At 39.3% G+C, this 20,716-nt stretch overlaps 2 protein-coding genes across 4 annotated transcripts; one reads left to right on the forward strand and one right to left on the reverse strand.

The window, feature by feature from the left end:
• Positions 1–3,527: 3,527 nt before the first annotated feature.
• On the reverse strand, positions 3,528–7,915 carry lsm8 (LSM8 homolog, U6 small nuclear RNA associated). Its single transcript, XM_017698924.2, has 4 exons — positions 7,761–7,915; positions 5,819–5,859; positions 5,055–5,182; positions 3,528–3,862 (listed from the first exon to the last, which is right to left on the reverse strand). Exons 1-4 carry the CDS (start codon positions 7,789–7,791, stop codon positions 3,772–3,774), a joined length of 291 nt encoding a protein of 96 aa, XP_017554413.1. The 5' UTR covers positions 7,792–7,915; the 3' UTR covers positions 3,528–3,771.
• Positions 7,916–11,336: 3,421 nt separating this feature from the next.
• Positions 11,337–20,650, forward strand: si:ch73-139j3.4 (CD82 antigen). Of its 3 annotated transcripts, XM_037542702.1 has the most exons (10): positions 11,343–11,474; positions 11,560–11,662; positions 11,779–11,871; positions 11,998–12,076; positions 13,744–13,856; positions 16,413–16,487; positions 16,699–16,800; positions 17,029–17,214; positions 18,555–18,638; positions 19,034–20,650. In XM_037542702.1, exons 3-10 carry the CDS (start codon positions 11,836–11,838, stop codon positions 19,571–19,573), a joined length of 1,215 nt encoding a protein of 404 aa, XP_037398599.1. In that variant the 5' UTR covers positions 11,343–11,474; positions 11,560–11,662; positions 11,779–11,835; the 3' UTR covers positions 19,574–20,650. The 3 variants fall into 3 exon arrangements, with proteins under 3 accessions (XP_017554412.1, XP_037398599.1, XP_017554411.1); XM_017698923.2 differs by lacking the exon at positions 11,779–11,871 and having other exon boundaries at positions 11,337–11,474; XM_017698922.2 differs by having other exon boundaries at positions 11,344–11,474; positions 11,779–12,076.
• The last annotated feature ends 66 nt before the right edge of the window (positions 20,651–20,716 follow it).

Raw genomic sequence — 20,716 nt, forward strand, 5'->3', positions numbered from 1 at the left:
TCACCATCCAAAGAACCTTTAAAGCATGAAATGGTTCTATCTAGAACTCATGGTCTCACACACACACACACACACACACACACACACACACACATTTTCTAAGCCGCTTATGGTTATGGTTATGAATAGAAACATTCCCTTCACTAAAGAACCCTTTAGAGACGAAAAAAAAAGCTATCAAAAAAACAAATGTATACTTTGAACTCTGACGAGGAAATCAAAGAGGAATTCCACTAATTTTTCAAAATGTTTTCAAACGTTTCACATAATTTAGTCGAGATATCAGCAAAGTCATTCTGGGATGTTTGATCTAAAACTTGCCACCTCTGATTTTCCTTTCAGTGGTGATGATAGGACCCAGGAGTTGAACCAAAAAAAGTGATGTCTACAACACAGTTATGGCCTTTATAATCACTATCGAAGGATGACAATAGTGAAATAGGGGTAAATCTTTATTAAGGGGACTATTTCGCTTCGCATGTATCTATTCACCATGCTTTAAAAATGTTTTACTCTAAAACCTCCTCAGAGCGATGGTAAAACAACGTATCGCGTATCAGACAATATAGGAACTTGTGGTCATATTCATTTAATTATACAGGAATTTTGAAAAATCAGTGGAACTCCCCTTTGAGAATTGTAGGATGCGGCCTGTTCTTAATATTATTATTCATCTATTCAAGTGCAGAATATATATTTTAGTTTTATTACTATTACGTTATTATTATCGCTTTAGAATTTGAATTTAATCACTATATTTATACACAAGATCATAACTTTGTCATTCCCTGTGTGGCCTTAGCATCACATGAGAGTGGCACACGAAGCTGAAACTTGTGGGTTTGATCTTTGTGATGTTCTGCTGTGGATGTACGAGTATAACAGTCAGATGACCAAACAATCAGAGGTGCGGTGTTTCATTCAGTCTCTTTTGTGTTTGATTTGAAGATCTAGTGTCTGCTTCCTTGTTCACACTGTGTTAGCACAACCTAGAATTTACATTTGTGTCATGGGAAAGTTCATCACTTTATTCTGCTCCTTCTCCTCGTACTCGTGCTCCTTTGCCCTTGCTCATTCTCTTGCTCTCTCCCCTTGTTAGAGCCTGCGTCCCAGTGTTTCTCATTCAGTGTGTTGGGGATGGTGGACAAAACACAATTATTTTGGGACCAGCTAATTTCAAAATGATTCATATCTAAAAAGGAACGTGATGGTGTACATGTGGAGACCTTTGTCTCGGATTAAATTTCTTGCTTTTTCATGTTATTGAATGCACACTGAGGCCAAAAATGACTTTCAACTGCTAAGACAGTCAAACAAAGTCTGTTCAGGTGAACAACCTCCAAATTACTAAGACCAGAAGACTGATAATGTGGTTGGTATAGTGTAGTGGTTAACACTTCTGCCTTTGACACTGTGGACTGGGGTTCAATCCCCCACCAGAACAAGCATCCTACACTATACCAATAGAGTCCTTGGGCAAGACTCCTAACACCACCTCGGCCTACCTGTGTAAAATGATCAAATTGTAAGTCGCTCAGGATAAGAGCGTCTGCCAAATGCTGTAAATGTAAATGATAAGGGTGCAGAGGCCAGTGAGCTTTACCAATTTGTCTTGGCCATCGTTTACATTGACGGTGTTTGGCAGATGCTCTTATCCAGAGCAACCTCTGATAGGTGAAAGCAGTGTTGCCCCAAGACTCTTATTGGTACAGTGCATGGTTCTTACCCAAGCAGGGTACTGTACAGTGCATTAAATTTTTGAACATAATGGAAATTCAGCCTTTCTATAAGTTTTTATACAAACTCAAAATATATCCTATCAACAGTTTTAATGCTGGAGGAGTTTTCAGACAAGGTTATTTACTCTATTAAAACATCCTGCCTACAGTTTTGTAGAGGGAACTAGCTTTTTATGGGGCAGTCATGGGCTGGAGGTTAGGAAACCAGCCTGTAACTGGAACTTCGCTGGTTTGATCCCCTGAACCGACAGTATGTGACTGCAGTGCCCTTGAGCAAGACACCTAACTCCCAACGCTCCCTGGGCACTGTCAAAAGGGCTGCTCACCACTCCGGGCAAGTGTGCTCACTGCCCCCTAGTGTGTATTAATAAGGGTCACTTAATCTAGTCTATAAATATACATGGCAGCTCAGTTCACTGCTCATGAACAACCACTCAATTTTCACTAAACCCTGCAGTACAAATCACAGCACAGGCCGTGTTTTCACCTCGTCAAATAAAACTTAGTAGGGTTACTGAATTAACAGAAGGTACAAAACTGATTAAGCTTTGCAACACAGAATCAACATATTTTAGATTTAGCAACAGATGGACAGCCATCCACATCCAGATCTGAGCATTTTCCTTTGTTTTCCTTCCATGCAGCCCCTTCTCTGAGCTTTCATGGTGTCTTGCTGACTTTTTTTGCCTTTCGCTGTCTATTTATACTTTGCTATAGCAGCTGAGAATCTTTGTTGTGGGCTGGCATGCACTGTAAGTGGACTCAAATCCCAAAAAAACCCTGCTCAGTTTCGTATATTCTTGGCAAACATTCCCTTTACGGCCTCCAGAGCAAATGCAGCAGAGATCAAGGCAATTTTCTCTTCTGCGCAGAGCTATATTGCCTGAATCTCATTAATCAGAGCACTGATCTCCAAATGCAGCTCAGGGCTAAAAGCATATTCAACAAACTGTAGAACAGATTTAGCCACTTAGGTTTTGCATTACAGTAATGGAAGGGGTTCACTGAAAGACCCTCTGCACAAACCTGTTTACGTCACACTCAAAATGCAGGCGCTAAACTGAAGCCAGGTGTGAAAGATATAGAAAGATATAGATATCTCTATAAACACAGACACATTATATATATAAATATATATATATATATATAAATGTATATATATATATTAATATCTATATCTATCTATCTATCTCACTGTTGTCAGAAAACTTTATATCTCCAAAATAGGAAAAAACATACTTTACTTTTAATGTAAGTCAATGGAACCAGAATTCTTTCCAAGTCATTTTGGGCCATTTCTTTCCATCCATTTTTCATGACATTTACACACAATGTAAAGAGCAACACTTTCAAATTTTGTCAAAAACTCAGAAACGACAAAAATGGAGATACAAGGTTTTCTTCCGACAGCAGCGATAAATTGGGTGTGTCAGTGTGGATCGATCTGTGTGTGTGTGTGTGTGTACACACACACTGATCAGGCATAACATTATGACCTTGTTTCTACACTCATTGTCCATTTTATCAGCTCCACTTACTGTACAGCTGCACTTTGTAGTTCTACAGTTACAGACTGTAGTCCATCTGTTTCTCTGATACTCTGTTACCCCCTTTCACCCTGTTCCAGGAACCCATTGACCCTCACAGACCAGACACAGCAGTATTGTAAAAGTGTATATATACACTGTGTGTGTGTGTATACATATATATACATATATATACATATGAATGACAGATATGTCTCAGAAGCTGGCTAAAATTCTCCACAGCAAAAAAAAAACACAAGCATTATTACACCAAAGGCTTTATTTTCTCTATTTCCAGACACATAAAAAAGCTACGCATTAAATCTACTCTCTACAGATTAAAAAAAACACAAAGCAAAACGAAAACGCTTCTGCTCCACCGGGTAATCCATGGGTACGGTGTTCAGTCGAGAGGAAGGAGGGCCCACTTTGGATACATTTCTTGGTTAACCTCAATGGAAAGAGTCTTTTCCTTTGCACACTGTATGTGTGTGCCTGGGGGAAAGTTAGTGCACCACAGAGTTAAGTGGTTCGGCCCGTATGTTGCCAAGGTCCAGTGCGGAGTCTGTTTCCTCATCGATTTCACCGATCACAGCTCTGAAACGCAAACACAAGGGCTCTCACTCTCAAAATCACTTTCTGACAGACGAGCTAAACATCAAGGCAGATCAAGTGAAATTGTTTTCATTAACTGTGCATCTTCATTAGCTTTCAGGCCAGCTTAATGAGCTGCTTTTCATGCACAAGTATCCAGACAGCATTTCTAATCAATGAGTTCAGCTTATTTAAGGTGCACGCATTGCTGACACAGGCGCCCAGAGGCACACACATAGCTTGTAAAATCTCCTTAGAAAAGCAGTGACCTATAGAACGGGACTCTCTGGAGCAGCATGGACCCAACGTCAAATTGCACAAAACCAAGCACTGACAGCATCAAGCTCTAAGACCTCCAGCACTGGGCTGTGGAGCAGTGGAACTGTGCTCTCTGGAGTGATGGAGCTCCATCCAATACCTCTGGAATAAATTGGAGGGTCTTTTGTGATCCAGAATTTATCTTCCAGCATCAGTAGCTGACCTCAGTAAGGCCAGAAACATACTCAACCCAAGTATGTGAATGCAAATGGCCAACACACTGTAAACACACAGTCTTCGTGTACAAACTCAATGGGCATTTTTACATTACTGTGTTGGTGAAAACAATCAGTACTCAAGGGGGCGATAGAGGGCAAATCTGAGCATCTTTGAATCTACTGTTACTCCAACAGCCACAAATGCTGAAAGCAGAGGAATGTGTGCTGTTCTGCTTGTTCTATTGGAATGAAGAAGTGATCATGTATAACACAAGCAAACTAGTTATGCGAGTAACATGCAAAACCATGTTTGTGCAGCTCGAAATGTTGACCTGATAGATTGATATTATTTAACCATTCCATGTCTGTAAAACAAAAAGCGTTACTCACGCCTTAAAAAGGGATGTGCCATAATATAAGAACCAGAGAAACAGTCAGGGAGACGCCACAATGAAGTCAAGGGCTCAGTTCCATTGTAGAAATCTGCGTATTCACATTTGTGTATATGTATAAAGTACGTTTCTGGCCTAATGCTCTACTGGCTGAATGCCACCTAATCGCACAGCAATAGTAGTTAGAATGGCTTTAGAGAAATGCCACTCATTTCTTTTGAGTTACAACTGCTCTTTATCACCACCTTCTGGACCGCTTTATGGAAACCTCTGTTTAGCCATTTCATGCCTGCATACAGCAGAGACCTTTTGTTGCGCATGACTTACACATTATCTCCTCTAACAATGTACAGTCCCAGCACGACCTGCTCCACTCCCTGGGAGGAGCTGAATACACGCTCGTGGCTTTCATCAAGGATGAGGTTGATTGTCTGGTCAAATCCCTTTAACGTTCCCTACAAAAAAAGAAAAAGAGTCTAATGAATCACTCGGGAATCTGACATCATCAAAACACACAGCTGATCATTTACATGCACTCAGCACCTGAAGTATAAATGCAGATGAAATAGATTTACTGCAAACTTTTATGCACATTTTATGCAATTTAAGTTCCCTTAAAAAACGGAACGTGGGCGTTCAACATTACGACAGTGGAAGACGCTGTCGGGCAGATTTCCAGAGGGGTGAGGGATGCAGGGTGAACTTGGATGTTTACATGCATCAGCGCTCTGAACTTCTAAATACCAAAATCAGGTGTTTTGCGAGGGCTTGAAACTTGAAGACTAATTGTGTGATAAATGTGACGAAGTTAAGAAAAAGGTGATGAAGTGAATAAAAAAAATCCAAACAAAACTCTGACTGACTGAGGACAACATGCACTTAGATGCTCATAATGGTTTTAATAAAGGTTACACTGTTGGCAGTGGCGCTGTCACGTTAAAATCGCTGGAGAGCCTTCCGCAATACACTAATGCAGTTATTTGGGTGCACTCACGGAGAGTAATCTTTAATAAAGACTTGTCTGCACTGACTGCCTTACACGGCAGGATAGTGGATGCCAACATTTGAGTGAGGAAGTGAACAATACCCACCACAATCATTCGCCCATCTGATGTAATGATGGCCACAGTCCCTTTAGAGAGTAGTTAAGGATGTTTAAACAACTTCTCATCAATACATACACACATTAATTGCACATTTGGCAAGCACAGACTGTCCATAGACTGCTTGTGAGTAAAGAGCACCTGGAAGGAAGAAACTTGGCGATATAACTGGACAAATGTCTCTACAAAAGACAGCCTTATAGATAGACGTTTGGCTCGAGAGCCAGCAGATGATCGAGGATCATTATGTCTGTTTAATTAAATACAGTGCAAGGCAATTTTTAGAAGATTAAATTAATACTGTAATTGAGTTTATTTATTAGTAGTAGTAGTATTGTTATTATTTGTCTGTTCCAACTTAAATCTCAGAAAAAAAAAAATATATATATTATGATATTCATATTATGATGCATCATGCATCGTGAAAATGTGTTGAAGTATTGTGATATGAGATTTTGGCTATATTGCCCACCCCTATGTATGGCACACCCACTGTATCTGACTGCACACTGCTAAAGGCTAATAATTAGGCTGTGGAGCAACTTAGTGGAACTACGATCCTGAGCCAACGATCCAGCATCAGTATCCGACCTCACTGATGCTCTTCTGGCTGAATGCAATCAGATCCTCACCGCAATGTTCCAACATGTAATATAAAGCCTTCCCATAAGAACAGAGGCTGTTACTGCAGCAAACGTAGGTCAAACTAACTATTAATACCTCTGATTTTCAAAGAAACGCTGGACAAGCAGGTGTCTACAAACTTTTGGACATGCAAGTTACTCACTCAAAAAAGAAGGTTCTTCAAGGGTTTAGTAAAGGCGATAGTTCAGTATAGAACCATGAGCTCTATACAGATCAACTTCGTGCTTAAATGGTTCTTTGCATGGTAAAATTGTTCGTCGGCTTGATGCAGAACGTGCTGTTTATGGTTCTCTTTTAAACTGGTTCTACACAGCACCAAAGAGGGCTCTGCTACTGTTCTGGTGGCACAAAAGCTGGACACTTTTTGGTGCTACACAGAAGCATTTTCATAAAGGTCCTACAACGCATTCTTCAAGGGTTCTTTAGTAAAGGCAATAGTTCTGCTTAGAACCATGAGTTCTATTCAGAACAGTCCCCTTGCTTAAATGGTTCTTGGCATGGTAAAATAGTTCTTCAGGTTGACGCAGAATATATGGTTCTCTTTCAAACTGGTTCTACACAGCCCAGCAAAGGGCACTGCTGTGGTTCCGCTGGCACGCTTGTCACAACAGCCGGACCCTGTTTGGTGCTATATAGCTAGAACCATTTTCACATTCTTCATTTCATTTTCTATACTACACGTTCTCCGTCGACCCGAAGGACCACTTCACCATGCAAAGAACCACTTAAGCATTAGACGGTCGTCTATAGAATTCGTGGTTCTAAACGGATCCACTCCTTTCACTGAAGAACCCTTGAAGAGCCTTGTTTCCAAGTTTTTCGTGTAGCGCGTTCAACACAACTAGCGCACGCACACTTGGCGTAACCGGCTGGCTAGCTACGTTAGCTATCTTGCTAACTCAGATAAAGAAAACCAGTGGAGTCACAACCAAAACAAAGTCACACCCGCGCGGATATTTCGCACCATAATGCCGATTAAATGCGGTAATTTCACAGGAACGGCCAAACACATGAGCGGGGAAATTCAGCGAGATAGCCGCAGCCGGGCTATCATTAGCACGCTAGCGGTGCGTTGGCGAAGTTAGCTCTTCTTGTTCGAATTTCCCCGTTCCACCTTAAATGGTGCGGAAGCTCCATTGTAGCGAACGAGGCGCCAGAATGTAACTACAGCACCATTTAAGGTGGAACGGGACAATTAAAATAAGAAGCTAACTTCAGCTTGGTCTAAGCCAGCTGGCTACTCAGACGAGCGTTTCTGCGCCTCCTGTTTTCACAGAAAGGATACGGTTGATGTAGCTCTCGAGGGCGGTAGACATCTCCTCTGGCTTCGCTTCTGGTTCTCCTACTTCTCTCAACTGTTCAAGCGGACGATGAGGAGGCCCCACTAATGGATCATCGAGCGGTTGTGGATGATAGAGGGCAGTGCCGCAGGAGTAACGGCAGGGGGCGCTCTGTACACGCTGCCCATGTGCAACTCTACAAAAGCTGATCTGGGCCCTGCTCTCATCTCAGCGCCTCCGGTAAACAGGGGTAAACCCCTCCTGGGTATATTTTGGATTTTACATGCCCAAATCTTAAAGCCCCCCAACGGAGCCCCGCTAGTGCCATCCTGTATCGATAAAAATAATGCGTGACCACGCCTTATTAACGCGTGGGAACGAGATCCTAATGGTCACGGCTTAGTAAAGCGTGGGAATGAGATTATTAAGTCGTGGACATAACTTAGTAAGGTGTGGGAATGAGATTGTGGCTTACTAAATCGTGGCCACGCATTAGGATCTCGTTCCCATGCTTTACTAAGTTGTGGCCACGCATTATTTTTTTTTATTCATACAGGATGTCGCCAGCGGGGCTCCGTAAAAAGCAGATGGTTTTTTGTGTGAGGCGTTCTACAGAAACGTCCACTTATCTGTCAGTAGCAGTCACTGGTGTGACCGATCCCCACTGGTGAAAGGCTGATGATGAAACACCAGAGAGACTTTTAATGACAAATGCATTTTACAAACGGCTGCTACAGAGCGTCAAACCGCATGTCGTCAATAATGGAACGGAAAATAAACTAAAATGTGGAATTTAATCCATTTGTGTTCTGCTTTTTCACAGTTACCCAAGAATAAAGTCGGTCACACCAGTGACGTCAGCTAAAAGCGTCGTATGAAATCAAGAGCTAAATAAGAAAATCTCTGCTTAACTGAAAAGACACGGTGGACTCACCATGAGCTTTTCTTCATAGATGCTCAGAAAACAGGTGAAAGGAAGTCATTTGATGTCTTCAGCGTGACTTTTATTTCAAAATAAGTAACACAGCTGACACGACTCCTGGGGGCCGCAGCTTTCACTGTGTATTTTATAATGTTTATTTGCCATTTGTTTTCTTTATGTTGTGTATTTCAGATATATATCATAGTCATGTATGGATTATTGAGGTTAGAATAGCAGAAAAACATATTTTTCACTTCAGTTATGGCCTCAGCCTTTACGCACGTGAGGACAAGCACACTGTGGTGTGTGGAATTCTGCATCATTGATTTAAAAACCAATAGCGCTGACCTGAAGATTCAAGGTTTCCTTTTTAAAATAGCACTGTTTTTTACATTTAAATAAATAATAACCCTAACATGTTATTCAAGCGCAATATATCTGTAACGCTGGGGACACAAAAATGGACATTTGTGCATGAAATAAATGTAAAGTGTTGATGGTTTCTGGACAAACTGCCTTGAAATGAACAGAAATGATCACAAGTGTAAAGCCCCAGGCTCGTCATTTACGGCTGAAAGTCAAAATGTGAGCTGCTTTCTGTACTTTTTCAAAAAATATTTTTACACTGCAAATCACTTAGAGACATCATCTGAGATCCAGTCTGAAGCCCCAGATTTGTGGACAAATGGTCATCTTTCAGTAGAAAACCACTCAGGCTAAGAGAAGTTGCTGAAAAGTCACACCATTTATCAAATCAAGTAAAATTTATTTGTAGCGCTTTTTACAACAGATGTTGTCACAAAGCAGCTTCACAGAATTCCAGTAAAGACAGAGTTTAGGTGAGCAAGCCAGGGGCGACAGTGGCAGGGAGAACCTCCCTCATAGCTGAGGAAGAAACCTTGGAAGGAACCAAGGCTCACCAGGGGGGACCTGACCTCCTCTGGTCAGACTACCTACAAGTGATTATACTACTAATATGAATAGCAGTAGTGTTATTTGTAGTAATAGCTAGGAGTCTATGAAAAGTTCAATGTGGGGTGGGCAGCTGGTCCAAGGCAAGTGGCGGTAGCTGGAGTGTGGGCAGTCAGACGGACAGGTGGGCGGTCATTTACTGGGAAAAATGTAGGGAGATGGAATTAGTTTGTTCTGTGTGGGTGTGTGTAAGACAGAGAATGTGAACATAGTTTAACTATGAATGTTGCTGCGGCCCTCACAAAAAGTGAGCTTCACATAACGCTGTACACCTCTGGAATAACCCACACGTCCCCGCCGGTGAAGATATTTATGTTTGCAACACTTGATCGTAAAACAGTGAGAGGAAAATTATGGATGGAATCATGAATAAGGACGTAAAGGGGAATTCCACTGAATTTTCAAAATGCCTGCCTACTTCAACGCTTAGGAACATTCCTTCATAGTAGTTTGGGTTGAAATTGTTCACTGTAGAGAATCTGATTTCTGATGTAGTGACTCTGATTTCTCTACTGTGGTGGTGATAGGAACCAGGAGTCACCATCACATGAATATATTTTATTTACCATCCAAAACCACCAGTGAACTACAAGCGTCTCGAATGTTTATATGTAATGTTGGTTAAGTTTTCTTTGGGGGCTATTTTGCCTTAGAATGACCTGCATTTACTTCTTAAACACGCACGTTTTAGACTAGAAACTGATCTCAAAATGATTATAAAACAATACCTGAGGCATCTGGCGGTGTATTGATGACCATGTAATAGCTCTCTGTGAAGGTGCTTTCAGAAGCTTCAGACGTCTGGTTCCTACCACTGAGAACAGTTCTGACACGGTAAGCTTCAGAGCATTTCATACCAAACCACTCTAAATGACTTTGTTTACATCTTGGCCATTTAATTATGTAGAAATTTTGAAAAATAAATGGAATTTTCACTATAAGAAGATTAACAGAAGATAGGATATTGTGGAGAAATGCATGGGGTTGTCAGGAGACTTGATGGCACTTAACCCCTGTGTGGCGTTCAGGTCTGTGGGACCCATAAATGATGCAATTTATTATTGCTTCAACGTCAGATTGCTTGGTCTTTGCTCATTTTCTGTGAAGAGTTTTCAGTGCCTTCCCTCTGTTCACCCCCCCCCCCCCCCCATTTATATTACGTGTGGTGTTGGGTGAATCCACAGGGTGTCAAAGTGTGGAGGTGCTGTGTCCTTCACTCTGTTCTCCTCCATGGCCTGTTTGTGTGTGTGTGTGTGTGTGTGTGTGTGTGTGTGTGTGTGTGTGTGTGTGTGTGTGTGTGTGTGTGTGTTTGTGTATATATATATATATATATATATATATGTGTGGGTGTGTGTGTGTGAGGGTAGACAACACAGACAGGCTGCTGACTGGCTACAGCTGCTAAAGGAGAATCCTATGCTGGTCACTGTGATATCCTGTGATATTTGAAACAATGTTTGCATCATTTTTTATGGTTGCATTAATTTAAAAACCATAATGCTGAGGGTCCATCAGATCACTGAGTAGCAAACACATTGACATCAAACAAGAGTTAAATAATAATAATAATAATAATAATAATAATATAGTATTATCTTATAGGAATATATGCTAAACTGTAGTAATGTTCTCACACACACTGAGTGGAGGGAAAAGGTTAATGATTGGTGTTGTTAAGAGGAAGTGAACTTCAGTCTGAAGTTACACTTGAATGCCTCTGGTGAGCCGATCTGGACGTGATGAGAAGAATGAAGAGAATGACAGTTAGGAATACAGTTAGAAAATTTAGTTTTATATGAAAAGGAGCCGCCGCAAACCAACTCAGGTAAAATAAAATACATTCTAAAACCTTTTATTTATAATATAATCCTTAGACTAGACATTGTTCACATTCCCTGCTTTGGTTTTAGCCTTAGTTACCAGCCATTGTCCTCGGTCTCCAACAACATGAAGGCAGAGGACAAACTTCAGATCCTGGAATTCCTTTTGATGCTGGTCAACTCCTTGTTTGTGGTGAGATAAAACGAGTAATCAGTTTGATCTTTAACAATCTTTAACCTTTGACTAAAATTGTACTAACAATGAGGCACTAACGACTGAAATGGTGTTACTCACATGCTTCTTTCTAGTTACGTACAGATAAGCCAACTGAAGCCAGTGGAGGAATCTAAAGTGACATCTGGTCAATGGCAGAAACGTTTGCACTGACTGCGTTTCAGAATGTTGGGCTAATATGGCTTTTATTAGTTTTATGGTTTATGGTTCTGCCAATTAGACGTCAATTTAAAAACATACTGCACATTTTTCCTCATTACTGGACACATAATATACATCAATATTCTCCACAGATCATCGGTATCAGCCTTTTTGGATGTTCTACATGGATCTTATTTGACAAAAGCAACTTTATAACTGTTTTAAACAACGGTAAGCTTGGTTTTTTCCTCTTTGGGATGAAAGAATCTGGTATCATTAAAGGTGTTTCCACTGATTTTTCACATTTTCTGGATAACTATGTGGTTAAGCTCAGAATAAAGTCTTTCAGAGTGGTTTGGTGTGAAATGTTGCAGAAAGAAAAGAGGTGAGTCAGAATTGTTTACAGTGGGGGTGATAGGAACCAGATGTCTGAGGAGTTTATTGCTTATAAAGCTACATCATAAACTTTTTACACAATAAATGGTTATGATGCATCATATCTGAGACACTGTTTTACAGTGGTTTTGAGATTAAATTATATTTAATAAAATATATATTTTTAAAAGTCTATTCATGGTGAAGAGGCACATGCAGGGCAACACACAGTCCTCAAACCAAACTTATTTTTTCATATCTACCACTATTTTACCTTTATCAGTATTACGTATGAAACTCAGAAGACCAGTAGGTTCACAGGCCATTTCTGGATAGTTAATTGTAGACATTGTGACCTTTGGGCCTGAATTCATAAAAACGTTCTTAAGAAAAAGCTTTCAAACATTCTTAAGACCAACACAAAGGAGTTTATATGAATGTTCTTAAATGCAGTTCTCAAATAATCTCTTAAGATAATCTTAATTATTTTCGTAAGAAAGTCTTCATTGTTTTCTTACGTAGGCTAAGTTGCATTTTATCCCGTACTGTAAATGATGGATTATACACTTTGTATTTGTATTGACTGTTACTTATGTTATTCAGTTTATCTGCTGAGAGGGGTGTGGGGTGACAGGGAGAAGCAAGGAGGATGGACAGGAGTCGATAAATTGATTTAGACGCTCACCATATCAACGTGTGTGAGGCTATTGTGAGGTTAAGGAAACCTGTAAGTACATAAGAACTTAGTTATTTGAAGAACAACATTCTTTCATCACTTTTTTCTTAAGAATGGCATTAAGAAAACACACACACACACACACACACACACACACACCTTCTAAGCCACGTATCCTTCTGGGGGGGAACTGGAGCCTATAGCAGCAGTCATTGGGTGGAAGGCAGGATTCACCCTGGACAGGTCGCCAGTCCATCACAGGGCAGACAGACAGACACAGACAGTCACTCACACACTCACACCTAGGGGCAATTTAGCATGTCCTAACAGCCTGACTGAATGTCTTTGGACTGTGGGGGGAAACACAGGGAGAACACACAAACTCCACACAGAAAGGACACTGGTCACCCGGCTGGGGAATCGAACCCAGGCCCTCCTTGCTGTGAGGAGACAGCGCCACCACCCAACAAAAAACACACATTTAAGAATATTTTCTTTCTTAAGACAATTTCATGACTCCGGCCCCTGGTTCCTATGACCACCACTGTGAAGTAATCAGAGTTGGGCAGTTTTTCTACAATGAACCAAGTCACATCAAACTACTCTGAATGACGGTTTACGTCTCAACCACTGAATTATGCAGAAATTCTTAAAAATCGGTGGGATTGTCCTTGCTAACTGTTGCTTTTCTCTTCCAATGCACAACAAATAATGAGTGAATGAAGATCCTGAATGAGTGCTTTAAGTTGAGCTGGGAAAGTGTCTTTGTGTTCGTCTGAAGTTGTGAGGGTATGAACAGGTGCAGTGCTGCCTGTATGATGCTGGTGTTTTTGTGTGGTTCTCACAGAAGATGTCAAGGTGGTGGCTGGAGGGCTCTTTGTTATCGGCCTGGTGGTCTTGGCTGTCTCCATGTTGGGCTACTTTGGCTCTTACTTAGAAAACAGATGTTTAATAGCATTCGTAAGTATTGATCCACAAAAACCCACGAGAACAGAAAAAAATGTGTGAATCAGTTATAATTAGGGTCATGTTATATGCATGTTATAAGGCTCACATACAGCATCTATCATAACAACCCTACTCTCTTAAAAATGATGGTTCTTCCAGGGTTCCTAAAAAAGGTTTTATATACAACCATGAACATTCAAAGAACCCTTTGAGTGATTAAAGGGTTCATCACATCGTGAAAGGGTTCTTCAGATTAATGGAGAATGTGCTGTAGGTGGTTCTATCTAGAACCTTTTTGAAAAAGGTTCTATATAGTACCAAAAAGGGTTCTTCTGTTGTCACAATGTCAAGCTTGTAACAATAGAAGAACCCTTTTTTGGTGCTATATAGAACCTTTTTCAAGAAGGCTGTATATAGAACTATAAAAACACATCTACAATCTGAAGAATGCAAAGAACCCAAGCATTCTTTGAGTGTTCATAGCTGTATAGAACCATTATCCTTACTAAAGAACCCTTGAAAAACCATCTTAGTGTGTAGAAGTAGTTAGTCTTAGTGTCCATGAGCCAATCGGCATGCTTGTTCTAAAATGTAGACTGCTGATTGGCTGTCTACATCACATTGTCTAAGCATGCTATCAATGTCTATAGTTACAGTAAATGCATCCACAGACTCACAGGATAAGCCACGCCCTCTTATTTCAAAGAAGCTGTTGCTTTTTATGATTTAGTGATTTTCAGACTGCATCAATGGTCCACAGATATTATAAAAATGAGTCACCTTAGCAAGTAACCTACGAGCGCCATGACTCCAATTAACGTATCTTCATTTTTTGTGATTTAAATTTTTCTGCATCATTTGAGTTCAGCAGCTGTCTTTTAAATCGTGTTAAAATTTCACGACGATTGGACCAATAGAAATGCTCCAAAATTGCTTAGAATAAAACTTTTTTTCATAGACGTACATTGAAAGTAAAGAAGGTTTTTGCCCTCTCCTGTAAAGTTCCTATTTGGAGATACTTGTTTTTCATTGGACAGTGACGATATGCTTATCGTCACATATAAACCATATATTTTAAGGAACCATGGATTGAAAGAGAAGAGGGTCATTGTATACCCTCAATTTCCTGGGAGAAAGTTATTTGTTCCCACTTTATATTGTGTCTGTAATAACATGTGTTGCTGCCTGCAACAACAATAACTACTAATGATTTAGTCACTGTTACAGCTGGATTACAGGAGTAGATCTTAAATAATTACACATCTGTATCAACTTTAATTTTGGCATGTAATTACACAAATGTATCTAAACAGTTGTAATAGCCTATTCGCCCTCACGTAATTACGTAGGGTAATAACACATGTAATTACATTTGTAATCAGAATCATTTTTTAGAAGTTTTTTTTTTCCAGCAGTAAAAGAAAGTATGTAATAATATACATTAAGATATTATTTACATTGTATCTGCCAGCTTTCCTAACATTAAGCTAGCATTGATGTTGCTAGTCCTGTAACACTGTAACCAGTTTCAGCTTTAAACCATTCGGTAATGTGACAGAACAGCCGACGCCCCCTTATATATTAAAATATAACTTTAATGACATTAATTAAATGTGATGCATTTCCCCAAAGCAGTGTCTCTATTACCACTCCATTATTACACAGTACCTCTATATCAACTACACAGGAACTGTCCACTTATTTTATAGTGTAGCTTTAACACTACACTAGAAAGTTCCTGTGTCTGAGATACACTTGTGTAATTACATAGGCTGTACGGCTGTAATCCATCTGTGACATTTACTAAATCATCATTAGTTACAGTGTTATTGCATATGGTATTCATGTGTAACTACACAGTTATTAGAGACAGTTATTTTGTTCACATTGATAATTTTAAAAATAATACTAATCCAGAAAAAAACAAGTATTTGTCTTATAATACCCTACATGTACCTGAATTGATTGACAAATGCGTTTAAACCCAAAAGCTTGTCTCAAAAACTACCGTAAAACAGTGACTCAGGCCCCAGGCTGTGTATTCATAAACATTTCCTGTAATAACAGGAATAACAGCTTTTTATTTTACTGTCATTTCCATTGTTTGTACCTTGATGAATGAAAAATCTACCTGCACAGAACCGTTATTACTGACAGAGTCATGGATGTAAATCGTGTAGTGATATAAGTGGTCCATTAGGATTGTAGGGGTCACCAAGGCCCCACCTACCCTGCCTGCAGACATGCAGCTGGTTTTCAGCAGTTTTACTACTGCTGCCTAAATTACTAAGGAATGTATTGGAAGTTGTCTGCCCTGCGCTGGACTGGCGACCTGTCCAGGGTGTATCCTGCCGTCCGCCCGATGACAGCTGGGATAGGCTCAGGCGCCTCCCGTGACCCTGAGGGAGAAGCGGCTTAGAAGATGTGTGTGTGTGTGTGTATATGTGTGTGTGTTGGAAGTGTTTTTCTATTCACAGACCTTTCCAGCTCTTATGCTGAACCTCACTCTCCTACTAAGATAAGGGTTGTTTTCCTCTGTTGAGGCTCAGCTTATGTTCTCTTTTCCAGTACATGGGCTTCTTAATTGCCATTATTTTGGGTCAAGTTTTCATCACCTTCCTTCTGCTGCTAAGAAGGAATCGGGTATGTTTTTAACCAGCTTCACTTTTGATACACTGCTGTAGACTTTTCATTAATATTTAACCACCACTGAATGACAGGGGTGAATATAAAAGTGGAGTGCCAGCCAGATTTGGTGCAGTCCTGTGTTTCACCACATTCCCCTGCTTTTCTTCATGTTTAAACCAGTCTGAACCAAAAGAGCCAAAAGGTAAAAGCATTTTCATTTGAACAGATGGAAGTGGTTTTGAATGAGACTATAGATGGCTGGATCACTGAGTACGGCCCAAACAGCACACAAACAATACGGCGGCTTCTGGACGGCGTGCAGCAGTCTGTATGTATGACATAACAGCATCACTGACCATCAGAATAATAACGATAACGGAGGCAGAAGTTATACTGTGGATGATACGCGTCATACATTGAAGTATAATAATTAACCACAACGATTTCAGTCGGTTAATAAACTGATCCAAATGATAAAAACATTTAGTGGTAGTTAAAAGTGCTGCCTGCACTTCATTTGCACGAACTGGTTTGTTATGAGTGTGTTTATCTGCAGGCGAAATGCTGTGGCAGACAGAACATCAGCGACTGGCAGACAAACATACTTATTCAGAATTATTCGGACCCGAATACAGAACACATTTACCCGTGCTCCTGCTTCAATGGTAGCTGCCCCGCAATCCCAACCGATGAGATGTACCTGTTTGGAAAGAGTTCGGAATCTACTGAAATCTACGTGACGGTATTAAAACACATAGCTTAATAATATCATAACACTATTTTGCAACTTTAACCTCTTAAACTGTAAGGGTCTCTATGTGTTCCCCACTCTCACTGCAGAACTTACACATTAGGTTTCACAACAGTTACTGTGTAATTCATAGCTGCAAAATATTCATAATAGATACAAAAAAATTCATAATAAATATTGAATAATTAATTTACTGAAGAATTCATAGAGGTTACTGTATAATTGAAAATAAAGAGTAAATAATTCATAATACATTGAATATTGCATTTACTGAATAATTCATAGTAGATAATGTGTTATACATTAATTCATGGTAGTTATGGATTAATTAACAGTAGTTACTGAATAATTCATAGTAGATAATTGTACTTACTGAATATTTCATTGTATTTACCAAATAATAGTAGCTGCTGAATAATTGATAGTGGTTACATAATAATTCATAGTGGTTACAGAATAATTTGTTGTAGTTACTCTACAATTCATTGTATTTATCAAATAGTTCATAGTAGTAACTGAATAATTCATAGTGGCTTTGAATAATAGAGTCACAATACTAAGTCATACTAAATAATTCATAATAAATGCTAAAAAAATTACTGAATTATTCAATAGTAGATAACTAATAATTCATACTGGTTACAGAGTAATTCATAGTAGTTACAGAATAGTTCATAATGGTAAAAGAATATTTCGTAGTAGTTACTGGATATTCATAGTAATTACCAAATAATTCACACTAGTTACAAAAAAAATCATAGTGGTTACTGAATAGTTCATAGTACATAATGAATAATTCATACCGGTAACAGAATAATTCATAGCATTTACTGAATAATTCATAGTATTTGCCAAATAATTCATAATAGTTACAGAAAGATTCATAGTGGTTACTGAATAGTTCATAGTAGATAATGAATAATTAATTACAGTAACAGAATAATTCATAGTGGTTACTGAAAAATTCATAGTATTTGCCAAATAATTCATAATAGTTACAGAAAAATGTATAGTGGTTACTGAATAGTTCATAGTAGATAATGAATAATTCATATCGGTAGCAGAATAATTCATAGTGGTTACTGAATACTTCATAGCAGATAATGAATAATTCATAGTAGTAACAGAATAATTCATAGTAGTTACAGAATAATACACGTTACCATTAATAACTTAATAATAAGCCTGCAGATTGAGTTTATCGTGTGCTCACCTCTCCGCTGTTAATCCATTTTGAGATTATAAATTGCTGTGTAAACTGACATCATACGTGGTCTCTGAAAACTGAGTTCTGTGATCTAATGTGGCTGTGCTGTTGTTTCTTGGTGTAGGGCTGTGGAAAGAAAATAGATGACTGGCTCCAGATGAATATACTTGTGATAGTGGGCATGGACATTGGACTCCTGGTCATTCAGGTATCTACACAACCCAGAGATTTTTTAATGCAAGCGGAGTGAAAATGCATTTGAACTATGCAACTGCAAATATTTTGGATGGTTAGGAGCAATAAAAATCAATCACAATTGATGATTTATTTTTCCTTAGCATTTTAAATTCAACAAAAGTTCCTTGAAGAAGACATGTTAACTTAATTTCAATCTACAAAACATATGACTTGGACAAACCTTTGCTCACAGCTGTCTTGAACTAGAGTCTCGAAATTGAATCTAATGAGGGAGGTCAGAGATTCACACCCCTACCATGCAAAAACACTTAAAGCATGAACTCACTGCTGACAAGAACATGTAAAAGTTCTTTGAGGAACTTTATCTGTGCATTACAGAACTCTTGCTTTTGCTTCCTTGTGCAGATTCTGCAGTTTGCCTTGGGAGTTCACATCTACCAGAACATTGGTATTAAGATTAAAGCTCAACACTCCAAGAAGCTCCTGGAGGACAACGCTGCACCAGAACCTCACCTTCATCACAGTGATCAGTCTGGCAGTCACACTTATGACCAGCAGCCTCCGACTACTAACAATCAGGAATATGCTGGACAGATTTATCCATATGATCAACAGAACCAACACTATCATGACCCCCAGGCCAGTGGCCACCCCTGTGACCAGCAACATAATGCGTATGCTCCAGTTGATTCTGGACAAGTTTATGATCAGCATCAGTACCAACATTACAAATGCCACCTTGACCCAGAATCCACCGGTCACATCTATGACCACAGACAAGACAATGCTTATGACCAAGAATACACTGGTCAGAGTTCTGACCGGTATGCAGATCAATATAACCAATTTGGCAATGATCAGTACTCCCCACAGGCCTATAGCGGCAATTATAACCAAGGTTACGTTCAGGATTATGACTCCAGGAATAACTATGACTGTTACTAGTTATAAACCCTGAGGCTTATTCTATAAGCTCTGATCAAGTTGTTAATTTGAGAAATGCCAAATTGATTACTTTATTGTTTTATGACATTTTGTGCTCAATCACCATAAATCATCAGCTCATGGCATTTTAGTTATCTTGGAAGAGGTCCAGGATCGCACCTGTCATTCCAGTTCACTCAGATCTCTCATACAAGGTAGGCAATAGGAGATCCTTCAGAAACACACGTAGAACCGCCTGAAACAGGTTCATGCATCAAGGTGCAGAATACAAAAATAACAGGAGAAATCTTCTTTAACTCATTCCTTTATTTTCTCTATATAACAACAAGTCATTAGTTTACACATACTGTAATAGCTTGATGATAGAAAGTACATAAATCTGGTAATTAGTGGGGTAAAAAAACAGTTCAGGCAGCACTTTGGATCCAGCTTGAAAGTATCTTAAAGGGGAACTGCGCTGTTTTTTTATGTCTACAAAAATAGTTAAGATGTAAACCAAGTTATTCAGGGTGGTTTAACGTGAAACACTCTGTTCTAGACAAAGGTACAGAGTCAGGATTGTTCACACTGGTGGTGACTGGAACCAGATGCCCATCTTTTCAAGCACTCCACCTCAGGTGGAGAGATACATTCAAAATACTCCTCAAAGAAAACTTTTTTAGCATTGCATGCATATTCACTACCATGAACCATATTATATTAAACCAGTCTGAATGGTTTTGTTTACATCTCAGTGATTTATGTAGTAATTTTGGTGGAATTTCCTGTTTTAAAGGAAACCTCCCGCTTTAAAAGGTAGTTTGCTAAACAATGAATAAAACTACAGAGAATAACCTTCTATGGATGCACAGCTATGGACATTAAAATGAATTTTACAGTAAAACACAATCGGTAAGATAAATACTGTAGAAAGTCAAGTTTCACAGAAAATAAATACTGTCCATTGTGAAAGTTAAAGTAGATACAGTTGATAATGGTTGATACAAAAAAGTCAAATGTGCCACACAACTGTCAAGTTTACACCTTCTCCACTTCTACTGGGAGTGAATAAATAAATGGAACTTCAGCCACCAAAAATGTTGGTCCAAAAATGGTCATTTTTCTCTCCTGCACTGGTCAGGACAGATGAGTTCAAACAGTCTG

This window comes from Pygocentrus nattereri, chromosome 1 (assembly GCF_015220715.1).
Source record: "Pygocentrus nattereri isolate fPygNat1 chromosome 1, fPygNat1.pri, whole genome shotgun sequence".
Taxonomy (NCBI): Eukaryota; Metazoa; Chordata; class Actinopteri; order Characiformes; family Serrasalmidae; genus Pygocentrus; species Pygocentrus nattereri.

Excerpts from the sequence above, each read along its gene's own strand:
- lsm8 (XM_017698924.2), bottom strand. The coding sequence starts at position 7,791 with ATGTCTACCGCCCTCGAGAGCTACATCAACC. Across the intron at positions 5,860-7,760 it reads CCTCGAGAGCTACATCAACC|GGACTGTGGCCATCATTACA; the intron begins GTATCCTTTCTG and ends TACTCTCTAAAG. Across the intron at positions 5,183-5,818 it reads CAGATGGGCGAATGATTGTG|GGAACGTTAAAGGGATTTGA; the intron begins GTGGGTATTGTT and ends CTTTTTTTGTAG.
- si:ch73-139j3.4 (XM_017698922.2), top strand. The coding sequence starts at position 11,836 with ATGGCAGAAACGTTTGCACTGACTGCGTTTCAGAATGTTGGGCTAATA. Across the intron at positions 16,801-17,028 it reads TGGACGGCGTGCAGCAGTCT|GCGAAATGCTGTGGCAGACA; the intron begins GTATGTATGACA and ends GTTTATCTGCAG. Across the intron at positions 18,639-19,033 it reads TTGGACTCCTGGTCATTCAG|ATTCTGCAGTTTGCCTTGGG; the intron begins GTATCTACACAA and ends TTCCTTGTGCAG.